The sequence below is a fragment of the Rhincodon typus genome, chromosome 17 (genome assembly GCF_021869965.1).
Source record: "Rhincodon typus isolate 14 chromosome 17, sRhiTyp1.1, whole genome shotgun sequence".
Classification (NCBI taxonomy): domain Eukaryota; kingdom Metazoa; phylum Chordata; class Chondrichthyes; order Orectolobiformes; family Rhincodontidae; genus Rhincodon; species Rhincodon typus.
In genome coordinates, this window is record NC_063348.1 from 17774428 (window position 1) to 17788888 (window position 14461).

General features: G+C 37.5%; 1 protein-coding gene across 5 annotated transcripts in view; it reads left to right on the top strand.

Moving 5' to 3' along the window:
- tmem138 (transmembrane protein 138) overlaps nucleotides 1-10576 on the top strand; it is a 42444-nt gene extending 31868 nt beyond the window's left edge. For all 5 annotated transcript variants that reach the window (XM_048606869.1, XM_048606870.1, XM_048606867.1 and 2 more), the window contains 3 exons: nucleotides 2252-2423; nucleotides 5341-5416; nucleotides 8638-10576. In XM_048606869.1, coding sequence (XP_048462826.1) covers nucleotides 2252-2423; nucleotides 5341-5416; nucleotides 8638-8750 — 361 coding nt within the window. In that variant the 3' untranslated portion in view covers nucleotides 8751-10576. The remainder of the gene's footprint in view (nucleotides 1-2251; nucleotides 2424-5340; nucleotides 5417-8637) is intronic.
- Nucleotides 10577-14461: the final 3885 nt, after the last annotated feature.

Genomic DNA, 14461 nt, shown 5'->3' on the forward strand with positions numbered 1-14461 from the left:
GCTGTGTTCATCTAACTCTACACCTTGTTATCTCATACTTCAATAGCTTGCTTTGACAAACAAAAGAGAGAGAAAGTTCTTCTTTCCCTGTCTTAATCTCAGAAATCAAAGCTGGTGAAAAAGCAACTTTGGAAAATCACCATTCCCTAAGAAATCAGTTACCTTCACATTTCACCACTGCTGAGGAAACAGATCAAAAACCTTTGGGATTCTAATTTCACACTTACGACTTTTGAATTGCAGCAGCCTGGACTTAGGCAAGAAGCTATTATAGAACCCCTCAACTGACTATGTGCATTTATCAGATGCAGCTTTTTGTTAGTTTTCTCACATTTAGTAAGTAATAAAACTCTTTTATTGAAGGAAACCATGGCATAGGCACTCCTTTACTTTTGATCTAATTACATAAGTTTGGTTGAATTGTTATAGGTAGGTATGAGACAGAAACAAAAGTATTAGTTGCAACTGACTGAGAGCGGGTGATAAAAGAGGGGAGTCAATCACTCCTCCTCGCCTCATCATAAGAACTTACTTTCCTGGCAAACTTAGCTACCATGTGTTCTGTCTCCTCATCTAAGTCATTGATTTTGATTGTAAATGATTGAGGCCCCAACACTGATCCCTGTGGCTAGTTACAACATGCAAATCCAAAATTGACTAATTTATCCCGACTCTGCTTTATCAAGCCCTTGCTCCTAACTTGTTCAGGTTAGGACCAGGTTTCCTAAACTAAACAAATACCATTTGCCTGTATTTGACTTTCTCCCTTTGTTAAGTTGCCAATCATCTGTCCATTGTTAATATTTTACCCCTGAACTGTGAGTTCTTAGTTTGTTTAGCATCCTTTGGTGTGGCACCTTATCAGATGCCTTTTGGAAATTCAAGTACAGCACGATCTACAGGTTACCCCTTTTCTATCTAATTTATAATTTCCTCAAATAATTGTAATAAATTGTTAAAACCATGTTGACTCCCAATTGATTTCATTATGATTTTTTAAAATTTTGCGCTATAACCTTAATGGATTCTATCAGTTTCCTTATGATAGGTATTAGGTTAATTTGTCTATTGTATTCATCTTTCTGTCTTCCTCCTTTCATGAATGATTACATTTACTATTTTTGACCCTACTGGGATCTTTTCACAATCTACGAAATTTTGGAAGATTATAACGGATGCAGCCACCACTTATGACTATCTCTTGTAGCCACTGCTTTTAAAACCTTAAGAGGCAGACCATCCAGCCCTTGTCAACCTTCTGGTTTAATAATTTTCCCAATATCGTTTCTCTGATGTTGATTGTTTTAAGCTCCTCTCTCCCTTTCACCTCTTGATATTCAAATATTGATGGCAAGTGGTCTGCCGAATGAGCCTTAACATAGGCTTTGTTATTTAAAAACATACAACAGTGCAAATGTGACGGTTAGTAAGTAGAAAATGCACCAATTGCTTCGGAAAGTAGAGAGCTAAAATCAAACTACGTTTTTTTCCAAGCAAAAAGAACTTGGAGGGGAACAAACAGCTAGGTAATGAAAGTAATAATCTTGGATTTTTCAATTTAAAAAATACTTTGTCCTCTTAAAGTTCCTTCGTTTGCTCATAGATGGCCCTTGTAGTATTAGAGAGTACAATCTTGATTAATTACATTATGACTGGAGTGGGAGAACTTGCACAGGTTAATGTAATACTATTCATGAGCTTAAAATTTACATACTTATAAATCTCTTAGAAAATATATTGTAATTTGTGTTTAAATAATTTACATTTACTACTTTCTTAAAGGCATTAATTAGTTTCATTATGGCTTCCTGTTTCTCATCTGAATGGCCATTCATCTTATGTAAACCTACGTAATTAATGTTACCAGATTATTCTCTCGGAGATTGCATCACCGTTAACCCAATTCTGCTATAGCTGCATTCCCCTTCCTGGACTGGTGGAAATGGGCTGAATTATATATCACCTAAGATATTACCCTAGCTGAGATCAGCACAGACCAGTAAAGCTAACCTGGAACCTGCTGTAAATGGCTCAGTAATACATGAGGCACTGTGTTTACCCATTTGATTGCACTCAAATGCTGTGTTTGCTGAAACAAAAACAGACCTTGCTGAAGAAACTCAGGAAGCTGTGGGTAACTGCTGATTTGTTTTCAAATGAATAATATGCATTAATTGGCTTTGTTACTGTGGAACTGCTATAATTAGTCTGGGAACTTTTAAACCAAATCTCTTTTTTTTCTCTTTTTCAGTATTCAGGATGTTGGAATCCTCTTCAATGTCATCGTCATCTTCCTAATGTTTTTTAACACATTTATCTTTCAAGCTGGCTTGGTCAAATTGCTGATTCATAGGTTTACTGGAACCATTGTTGTTTCTGGCATTTACTTCATTTTAAGTGTCAGTTTTCATGTTTGGATTCAGGTATGCAAGTTTTACATGATGAAATTGCAGATATTGCATCGAAGTGAATAACACAAATTACTACACTTGAGTAATTAATTGCATGTGTAATTTGAGATGTGATAAATTGTAATTCCATGCAACATTTCATTTGTTTTTTTGGAGGATGTGTCAATTGTTGGGGGAAAAATTCCATCATTAAATTTTTGTGGTTAATATGGTTACCTTTTCTTAAACAGTGGGGATATTAAAATGACAAGCTATTTTATTCAAGATAAAAAACATTGGAGATTCTTGAGTAAGTCAATGTCTAATATGAAACAAAAGTATATGGTGAGCTGGCTGTTCTGAACCAAGTTGGTGTTACAGTTGCTTTCAAGACCCTTGACAGGGAGATTAGCCACAGTTCCAATAATTAATAATGACAGTTAAGATATCTATATGTGTAGGTGTCTGGCCTGGCATCAATGTAATGCTACCCTCCAGTCGTCTGCCAACATCATATCTAGATAGATATAACAGTCAGTATCGTCAGAGGGAAAATGAAACTATCTTCCTGACATTTGTTTGAGATGTATTTTTTTAAAAATCCCCTCCCTCTTCTGCTCTTTATTACCCACAATTAGATGGAAAAGGCCAACCTGTTCTCATCCTGATCTGTGCTGACAACAAATTAATGTTTTGAACTCTTGACCTGCAAGTTCTGCTTCTGCTTAATTGTACCCCATGCATCATGACTGAGATTTGGGAAACTTCTCCTCCCAACAATTTTCTAAATTTTTTTTTTCTTTGAGCGGGTTAATTCTTTGCTTGGTCACAAATCCATGGATTCTCAAAATCTTTGGTTTTGGATGCGATCTGAGATGGCAAAAGTTGGTAAGCTACTGTGTCATGCAGGAAATCATCACAAGATCCAGCGGCATCTTCACATAACTCCACTTCCAGTTGTTGCTAGATGACAATCATGAAGAAACATTGACTAGCTTTGTGCTCCTGATCAGTGTGCTGAAATTAGTTAATTTGGCATTGACTTTGGGTTCAAACCTGGGACATTCCTGATTTGTCATGGATCAGTTATTCATAAAATGATAGAAAAGCTATGTATCTTATTGAGAAACTTGTATGAACTACCAAGGTAGCTAGTGCAGAGCACCACTGAAATTATGATGAAAAATGTATGAGAGATGGTGAGATAAATCACAAAGAAGTGATTAAATGTTAGCTGGGTTTTAAATCCTTTTAGGTAGTCGGATAAGAGAATGATTAGAGTGTTTAATAATTTTGAAGTCGAGGTAAAGACTGAGAAATAACACAATGTCTCTTCATTTCAACATAGTATAAACATTATAGTAACAATAAGGTGGATCAAGAAAGTGCACCATTCAATAGTAATGCAAGGTGTATATGTTTCAGTTGTTTAATTTCTTTTTGATCTGAAGAAATTTATTTACAGTGACTTGGTGAGTCATTGAGATCCATCTTGATCGTTTGAATGCTTGAGATTAGCCTGGATTTTTGTTTCCAGTGATTGTATAGGAGCACTGTCGCTGTTGATTCAGGCAGTTTAAAGAAAGTGTATGTTTCAGATGGAATTTATAGTTACTCTATCATGCATGGATAAACCTCAGGAGCCTTGGTGTGCAAACAGCAGTAGATAAACCTGGAAAGTGCAAAAGAGGCTATTTAGCCATTGAATGTATTCTAGCACTTTTGAAGAGCAATCCAGTTAGTCTTACTCCCCTGCTGTTTCCCTATATGCCTATAACATTTGTCTTGTGATTTTTTTTAAGCTCCATTTTGAAGGATACTATTAAAGTTGTATCCACCACACAAAAGAAATGAGAAGAGGAAATGTGTTTTGAGAAGCAGAGAACCATGTTACAGATGATGGGAGACAAAGAATTAGAGGGGAACCAGGAGAGGCATTGTTTCCTATATTTAAGCTTATTGGCTAAGGTCATGAAAGGGACTAAATAAATGCACTTTGTTTTTTTTTTATTCCTCCTTTTCCACGGTCATTCATGGCTGATGGCATTAAAAAGATTGGGAGTATAGCTGCAGCTCATCTATGAACATCCTTTTAATTTCTGTTGCATTAGTAAGCCATTGAATCTTGCTGATTCTATTTATTTTAATTGTCAAGAAATGACATTCAGTTTTAACCTATTCTCATTGATCTAATACGCTTTATGTCTTTGGACAACATCGAAGAACATATTGTCTGCCACAATTTCTATTTGTAAGTATAATCATAAAAAGATGAGAGGCATAGATAGGGTGGAAATGACTGTTATGAGGGGGCATAATTTTAAACTGATTGGAGGAAGGTATGGGGAGATGTCAGAGGTGGTTCTATACACAGAGAGTGGTGGGCATGTGGAATGCGCTGCTGGCAGTGGTAGTGGAGTCAGATACTTTAGAGACTTTTAAGCGACTCTTCGATGGGCACATGGATGATAATATAATGTAGGGTAGTTTGATCTTAGTAGGATAATAGGTTGGCACAACATCATGGGCCAAAGGGCCTGTACTGTTCTCTGTTCTTAATTAATAGTTGACCTAGGCCATGTAGTTTCATATTTGGCATGTAAAAGGTGGAGGTTTTGGTTGATAGGAAGCTTAATTTGCTAACAATATGAAATGTGATGCAAAAGACCCTGAGCAAAGGCAATTTCATTGGGCTTTATTTGAGCATCACAGATGTTGGTGATGTTCCTACTTTTTGTCACGCATGTGATGGGAAAGAAGGTCAAAGGGATTTGGCTTGCGTATCTTGTTAATCTTATTAGGTGATACATGGGTGTCAGGTTGTTTAAAAGTGTTACTAAACCTGTTTGCAAGTGGTTAAAATTGGCTGTGTGTGTTGCTGGAAACAGTTTCCATGAGCTGCTTAATCTTACTCACCTTTAATATCTGCTTTAATTCCTATTCCTCTCAGAATCTGCGATGGTGGAACATGCGTGGGTACGTGTGGACAAATGGACTTCAAGCACTTTTTGTCTTCCAACGGTTGGGTATGTTACTGTTCTGATATTGTCAAAATTACTTAGATGTCTAACACACACACACACACACCTGGAGGAAATTGACAAACAATTTAGAAAATAAAAATCCAAAGTGTTGAAGAAACTCCACAGGTCTGAAATCATCTGTACAGAGAGAAACAATGTTAATGTTTTGTGTCCTGACACTTCATGAAGAGACGTGAAAATGTGATGGGTTTTATGCTGTCAGAAAAGGGGGAACAGTAAGAAGGGAAAGTTAGTGAGTTTAGAAAACAAAGGTGTCATAGAGGAAAAAGACAAAGACAGTGGTAATTGTTTTGGAGAAGTGACAAACCAAAGTCCAGAATAGGTGTTACTAGCAGAATAAAAGTCAGTTCTGACTGAAAGCAAAACATGAAGACAAGCTACAGACACTTGTATGGATGGGGGAAAGTAAAAACAAAGCAAAATAAGGACAGAATTAATGGTCTGAAGTTGTAAATGTGTCCAGAAGGCTGCATGTACCTTAGCATATAATGGAGTGTTGTTCTTGCAGCTTGTGTTGGTCTACGCTGGAAAACTGTAGCAGGTCGAGGACAGACATGTCCGTCTTGAGGGCAAGAAACCTAGGTCCTTAACTCATTTTTGCTTAGGCCAAGTGCCCCATCTTCCTGAAAACACCTTATTTGACATAAACTAATATTTAATTCCAAAACCTTCTGCAAAATTCACTATTACATCATATTGCAGAAGATCATTTGATGATAGGAAAAAAGAGGCTGTGAACTCGCTGTGGATCCAAATAAATAGAGCATTGTGGAAAGTGCTAATTTACCAATGCATGAAAAAGGGCAATATAATGGATAGGCATATCATGCCTCATTTGGCAGATTTTCAACTTTATCTTTGCTGTCAGGAGTGTGGTGGAATCATAAAATGGATAAAGATGGACCTAAATGGGAATAATTCCTAATGATTAGCATTAAGAAATGTGATTGGGCAAAGGCATGGAGTAATATCCTGATGTTTATTTCTGAGGCAGGGAACTGTCTGTAGCAGGCAAGTATGTGTATTTTTTAATCACTCTGTTCAGACATGTTATTGGCAAACCACTGGAGCAGATGGACGTGAGCTCAGTCCTTCTGGCCCAGGCATAGGGACAGCCACCATTGTGCCATAAGGCCTCTTAACAGTCAGGTACACATTGATTTGGCATTGCTAACATTTCTTAATTTGCATTAAAGATTGAAAAAGATGCTACCTGCCAGTAGCTGGTAATTGGATTTTGAATCTGTGGAGTACCACTCTGTAAGCTTTATTTGTTTGAAACTGAAATCGAAGAAGTTGCTATGTGAAGCAGTGCAGGGTATAGACAAATGTGCACTGTGTATGGTTTCCAAAATGTTTCTTACAAAAATTCCTTCCGAAATCTAAATAGTCTGTCAGATTTCTGAGAATGTAGTACAGGAATTGATTCATTCTGACAATTCTTCCTTGTCTTCTTAGAACATTCAACTTTATCAATTTAAATGTCAGATGCATGTGTCAAAACCAGTTGGTGGGCTACATTTTATTTATGCACAAACAAAATTCTATATACCAAAATAAAACCCTCCACACATTCTTTTGTGTTCCATCTATTCTTCGTCTTTTCCTGTCATCAGCCATTTCTAGTTCTTTCCCTGTCCTCATCCTTTTTCTTCCTTCCTTCATTGTCTGGTCCCCTGCTGCTGCTTATATCTCTTTCTCTTTTCTTTGGCCCTGCCTGGTTATCTCTGTCCTTTTGTTCTCTGTCCACTCATCCCATCCTTTAGACTGTGATGCATCCTTAGAAATATTAGATTATAATCTACTCTTGAAAAGATGTTTGCTCTGTGAACAGGGGAGCATGAGAATACTTCACACTGACAATTAGTAGCAGCAGTGTACACCATCTACAAGATGCACGGCAGAAATTCACCAAAGATGCAGACATCACCTTCCAAATCCACAACCACTTTAATCTAGAAGGACAAGGGCAGCAGATACATGGGAACACCACTGTCTGCAAGTACTCCACCAAGCCACTCACCATCCTGACTTAGAAATTTATCGCCATTCCTTCACTGTCACTATGCTAAATTCACTCCCGAGCAGTGTTATAGGTCTATCCACAATACATGAAATGCAGGGGTTCAAGAAGGCAGCTCATCACTACCTTCTCAAGGGCATCTAGGGATAGGCACTAAATGCTGGTCCAGCCAGCAAATGCCTATGTCCCATGAATAGTAATTTTTAAAAAACCTGCTGCTTAGTAACAAAGAATAGGAAACTGAGTGAGGTGCTGGATAGCACCGCCAAGAATTGAAAAGTGGAGCAGGGGCAAGTTTTCTTTCTAGAAATCCTTTCAAGTTATACTTCACCCAATTTCCATCATCTCCTGCTACCTGACAGTAATATATTTGCTGATTTGAGAAATAGTTTGGATAAAGTCAATGCAGATCATTATTTTTCTTAATAATATCCTTTCTAAAAAATATATTTTTTCTCTTGTTGCATGGAAGATCTAGTCCAGAACGTGACATTGTGCTCCTGAGCCTCTGCTTGTCCCATAAATGATTAACTGCAGCAACCCACTTCTCCTTCACCCCTCCCTTTCTTCCCCACTTATGTCTGTAGCTAGCCAAAACACATCTTGCCACAATGACAACTGGAATTCATGTTCAAAAGTTTGAAATCATATTGTAAAAAAATTCCATTAGTGACAACTGTTGCTGCATAAATATGCATTACTTCCGCTCCTGGTCTTCCCTGATACTTATTTCTTTTCTCTTCTCAAACGTTCTCACTCCTGCTTTGGCACAGTTGCAAAATCACCAAACATCTTTGTGATGGTAGCTCAGAATAGTAGTCTTGAATCTAGTCCGTAATTAATTCAAGTATTTGACTTTGGAGGACGTCATAGCTGAACATAGGTTTAATTCTGCCTTTCCTGATGTTTGCATTGGCACTTTGTAATGACAATAAGGAATAATTTGGCCTCTACTCTCATGGGTTAAATGGAGAGTGTTGAGGCTGTAATCAGTAGTTTAAATCAACTCAGATCAATTAATTTAGTATAGATCAGAAACTGAACCTGGGATTTCGTAACACTGCATATAAAATTATGAGATAAAACTTTGAGTTTCTACAGGTGCCTTGATCTTGTAGACAATTTCATGTAATTCCATAATGCACTAACCTGAAACCGTTCTGATTTTATCGCCCTCCAGCTTCTGTTTTATACTATTATTTCTACAAAAGAACTACCCTCTGCCTTGGAGACCCTCGATTGTATGAGGACACAGAGTGGCTCCGAAATGAATTCTTCCGTGTCCGAAAATAAAATGACAGAATGATAATTGTAGTGATGCATTGCATTACAAATGAACAGTTATTTGTACAGATTTGTAGCTGAGTAAAAATGCGTTTGTAACTTAGTAAGAATTTTATAGCTATATTTTTGAAAAAGTACTCACTGGGGACTTTTCTACCTTAAAACATTCATGTTCTTTCTGAACTTGAGCAGTAAGAGGAGGAATTTCTTTGAGCATTTTAGTGCTGAATCATTCAGTTGCCATTAGTTATTTTTCTGTGTCAAATAACAATTAATTTTGATCAAATCTCACCAAATGTATAAATTTCTTTACAAAAGCAAAATATCACAGTTGCTGGAAATCTGAAATAACATCAGGAAATAGTGGGTTAGGAAGCGCCTGTAGAGAGAAATGAATTAATGTTTCAGGTCACTGACCTTGCATCAAAATTCACTGAGAATCAGAACACTTTGGATGTCCTGAATTTGTTGTCTCCCTTTTTCAGCTACTTCTCCCTGAAAACACATGCTGCTGCAAGGATGAAGTTCTATGGCACGAATAGTTCTCCCAGTTGACTTTATTCATGAGTATTCTAGATGAGTGGATGTCATCACTATTTGATTATGAACAGCATGGTAGCAGGTGCTATTTGTGATTTCATCCTTAAGAGGTGAATTTATGGTTTTATATTTATGGACAATGGTAAATACTAATTACATCATGCCCATTAGTTCTGAATAGTTATCAGGATGGCAGTGCAAACTTTTTTCTTTTCTTTTCCTAGACCAAAGGCTAAGGCTAATGGTAGCAGCATATAAATTGGTTATCTCAGCACAAAAAGTTTAACCTCCAGTTGGATCTGCCTAACTTAGTGTTGCACTGTGTTATGAATAGTATATTGATTTTAAACTGAAGGTTGAGAAGGTAGTATTTTATTTAGTGTTTGGAATGTATTAATAAAGAGTATTAAAGATGAATAAACAGTATATTTGATCATTATAGAGCTCTAATACAACTCTAGATAAATGTCAAAAACAAAAACAGAAGTTGCTAAAAAAAGCTCAGCAGGTCTGGCAGCATCTGTGAAGAGAAATCAGAGTTAACGTTTTGGGTCCGATGATCCTTCCTCGAAACCCAGACCTAAAAAATTAACTCTGATTTCTCTTCACAGATACTGCCAGACCTGCTGAGCTTTTCCAGCAACATCTATTTTTGTTTCTGATTTGCAGCATGTGCTGTTCTTTCGGTTTTTATCTAGTTAAGTGTCCATGGTTTTGCTAAACTGTGGTATTGTCGAATGGAAAGAGGAATTTTTTTAGTTACTCAAACAAACCATCTTTTACATATATTTCTGTGTCCCATTTTGAGTTGAATTTTCCCACATGACCTTGAGGTATCAGGAAGCAGATTTTTGAAGGAGTCTGGGAGGAAATAACATGAATTTTGCAACATATCCCACATGACAAAGCAATAGATTGATGGGAGGTGTGAACTTCTGTAATAATTCAGGCCTAGTTTAATGCGCTGTACTTTTGGAGTGAGTTTCTATCAGTAGCCCTACAAGAGAGGACGAGGTGATATTAAAGATCCGTTAACATTACATGGCCCAAAGGTGTCCACAAGTCTCTGAATTAGCAGAGCAATCTGCAATTGTTTTGACATTTTGCTCTATATTTTAATTGTTATATTTACATGTATAGATGTTTAACTTTTAATTTTTTTTACTTTTTATATATTTTAATCACTATAAAATAATATTTGGATGTGCTGTGATGTATGATTCTAATTTTGACTTTGTATTTTATACCTGAAAGGTATTTTGGAGGAATATTAAATTCTACACATATTTCTTAAAGACTTGATTGCTGTTCTTCTTTATTTAAAGCCTGGTAATTTTATGTAATCTGTTTGTTACTTTGCACTTTGAAAACTTTTAAAACGGATTCTGTTTTTAGCACATATGTAAAATGGTTTTTGTATGATCTACATGAAGAAAGTGTTCAAAAGTTTGGCTTGGATTTTTTTGGCACTAATTTCCTTGCAGTGAATATTCTGGTTTAATGCTGTTCATTACTTTTGTTTAGCCTGCCCAAAAAATAAGACCTGCATCATTTATATTATGTCTCATTTCAGCAGCAGATTTAATCATTACAATTTGGACTTTTTAAAAGTTGAAAGAAAAACAGAATACATTTTTTCCCCAAGTAGGTTTCAGTTTGAGTAAAATCAAACCAAAAACTGGATGCTAGAGATCTGAAATAAACAAGTGGAAATTGCTGCAGAAACTCAGCAGGTTGGCAGCATCTGTGGAAAGAAAACAGAGTTAACATTTTGAATCCAGTAACCTTTATTTAAAGAAAGGTGATTGGACTCAACGTTAACTGTGTTTTCTCTCCATCGATGCTGCCTGACCTACTGAGTTTCTCCAGCAATTTGTTTTGTTTGTTTCAATCTGAGGTTGTATCTTTTAGGACACTGGACTGAATGAAGACATTTGTGCTATTAGTAGTAACACTGGAATCTGTAATTCTAATTTGATGTCAGGAAAAAGTCAAGTATTAAAGATTGCTTCAATTTCAAGTTGATCCAGTGGGATTTAATTTATTTATTATGAATATTTTGACTTTGTATTTTATATCTGAAAGGTATTTTGGAGGAATATTAAATTTACACATTTCTCATCAATAAACATCATGAAGTCTTCCAGTTGAGGTATTGCATGTGAGATTTGCAAATGCAAATGTTCTTGGAGTTCAGTGCACCAAAATTTACTTTTACAACTGTCAAAGTACTTTGTCAAGAATGCCCTCCTCAGATAGCTTTTAAGTTTACAGATACACTAATTAAGATGGTAGTTAATTGCAAATAATGAAGAAGCTTTAGAAAAATACTCCATACGGGTATTCCACAGCTTGTTCAAGACTTATACAGAGTACAAAAGAAGGGTGGGAAACTTGATTTGAAACTCTTAAATAAAAACAATTACAAAGGTTGAAGACAGTTGGCTGGAGAGAGATAGTAGGAACTGCAGATGCTGGAGAATCTGAGATAATAAGGTGTAGAAACGTCAGCCTTCCTGCTCCTCCGATGCTTCTTGGCCTGCTGTGTTCATCCAGCTCTACACCTTGTTATCTAAGACAGTTGGCTGATATTTTCCAAATTGCTTGCTGCAGATGCGTGCTAACTTTGTGTTAGTTGAAGAAGCACAACTGAGTCTTCTGACCATTAATACCTACAAGTTTCACACATTTGAGAAATGTATTCTGCTTTTCTACTCTTTAAAAAATGCTGTTCACTTGGACTGGGGAACAAAAGCAGTCACTTTTTGTCCTGCCCTAGCAAACAATTGCAGTTACTCTACTAAATTACAGCTGCCTCTCGGTTTCTTTTGGGGAGCTGTAAATAAAGTTATGAACAAAAACAGAAGTTGCTGGAAAAGCTCAGCAGGTCTGGCAGCATCTGTGAAGAAAAATCAGAGTTAACGTTTCAGGTCTGATAACTCTTCCTCAGAACGTTAACTCTGATTTTTCTTAATAGATGCTGTCAGACCTGCTGAGCTTCTCCCACAACTTCTGTTTTTGTTCTTGATTTACAGCATCTGCAGTTCTTCTGGTTTTTATGTCAATTAATGGCTGCATATAGTGAATCTATATGGTGTGGCTTTGCAGAATGCAGGTCAAAGCCTCCATGTACATGCATAACGTTACCGGTTTCTGCTTACATCCACTGTCAGTGCACAGACTCAGGAGCATCTGTGACCAGTTTGTAGTGGGCTTGGCAGCCAAGGTAAATCGAGGCAACAGCAAGACCACATTCTTTAGAAACTGGAGTGACTGATCTTTTATTCCCTTCACCAACACAGCAGATTATCTGAAAGTGCTGGATATATGGTTCGGAGGGCCTGGGTTGTGTACAAAAGCTTTGGAGCAGCCTATTGCCAAGGGGAGACAAACTGGACTTATGGGAGCATTGTTCCCTCTGGTTATCAGGCATGAGGTAATGTCAATGTTGTTGCACAAGTTCTGGCCCATTCCCCGAACCTGAGCAGTCACCCAAGCCATCTTCATCCCGGGGTCAAAGATGGACCGTGTCCACTGGGACACTATCCAGAGCTTTGTACAACGGGGTGAAGATTTTACCCAATGCTGTCCTCATCCTGACAGCCACCTTTTGTGTGTAGCTGTGCTGAGTTGTGTATAGACCCTGGGTATGCAAACACCAAGTGTCACTATGTCCTGAGTTTCTACCTGCCTATGGTGTTACAAAGGATGAGCATAGCCTTGTTGCTGTAAAATGCTCCAAGTAGTTGGACGATTCCATATTATCCATTTCTCATGGAAAGAATTGCAAAGGAAAACACCTTTGACCACAAATCCATCAGGGAGTAGTCAGCACGTAATGTCCTTGAGATCCTGCAGGAGAAGGAGATGGGGGGAGGATCTCATTTTCATGGTTCCCTGAACAGATTGTCACAGTCATTTGGCAGAGTGCCTCATCACCAGAATTTTGCAGCAAGTACCAAGATGTAGCTTGGCTGGTGGTGAGAAGGGCAGTACCCATCAGGTCCTTCATGTATATCTGGGCTCTCCATCACTTCACACTGCCTTCAAAGTAGCTGAGGTTGGGGTGAGGGGTGGGCAAGAGACTATTACACACTTTCTCCTGGAATGTGCCTTTGCAGAGAAGGTCTGGAGAGAGTTTCAGTGATTTCTGTTGATGTTTGACCTGGACAGCTCCATGCTGCAAGACTCTATGTTCTTTAGTCTGTTCCCCAGGATGTACACGGAGACAAACATCAATTATGGCTGAAGGACCATCAACTTTGTGAAAGATGCTCAACCTGTTGCTTTTCCAGTGTAAAGAGACCTCAACTGAGTGTGCAGACGGGCACATTTCAAGGTCCAGAACTACATGCTGAGGGACGCACTAAAGCTTGGCAGCTGCTGTTAAGGTGCAGTGGGGTAAAAACACTGTCTAAGGTCTTTCTGCCATAGTATAAAGGGAGAAAGTTCAGTTGTTAGAACCCCTCGTTGCCTGAAAATGTAAATGTTTTCTTCACGTATGAGTTAAAAATGCCCTTGTTACATGCAACTGCATGGTAGGTCTATGGGGTATAAAATTCCAATATATTGTTTGTGTTTATTCTTCCTTGTTGGAAAGATTGTATACAACAATGAGAAGCTTTTTGAATGTCCTTATAGTTTTTTTTTAAACAAGTGAAGTATATTTTTTACAATTAATTGTTTTGAGCATACACAAAGTGGTGTCAGAGGGAGAAAATGTTTCTCAAAAAGAAAAAAACATAATAACAATACTCATTGGAAAGAAGCATCATGACTCTGAGGACCCAATAGATAACTGCAATATTCTCGACAGTTGATTGTCCAAGACATAAACTTACCACCCACAGGTTTAACACTTTTACCTCAAGGACAGCCAAAAGACTCTAAACTCTGTATTCTTTTATACCCTTTTAAAGTTTGACCCTGTCCCTGTGCCTGTGCCTGTGCCTGTGTGAAGGCACACATGATTTTACAGAGGTTGTATGCTTCTTGTTGCATCTTTATTATTTTTCACGGGTTTGGCGGTTAATAAAAATACCCTTTCAAGAAAACCTTGCATTTTGGTTCCTTATTGTTTCAGGTGAACATGGTTAGTTACATGTTAATTGGACAAAGCTATAGCTGTGTGCTAAAAAATGACTTAAAATCTACTTTATGACCAACTGGAGAGGTTGAGC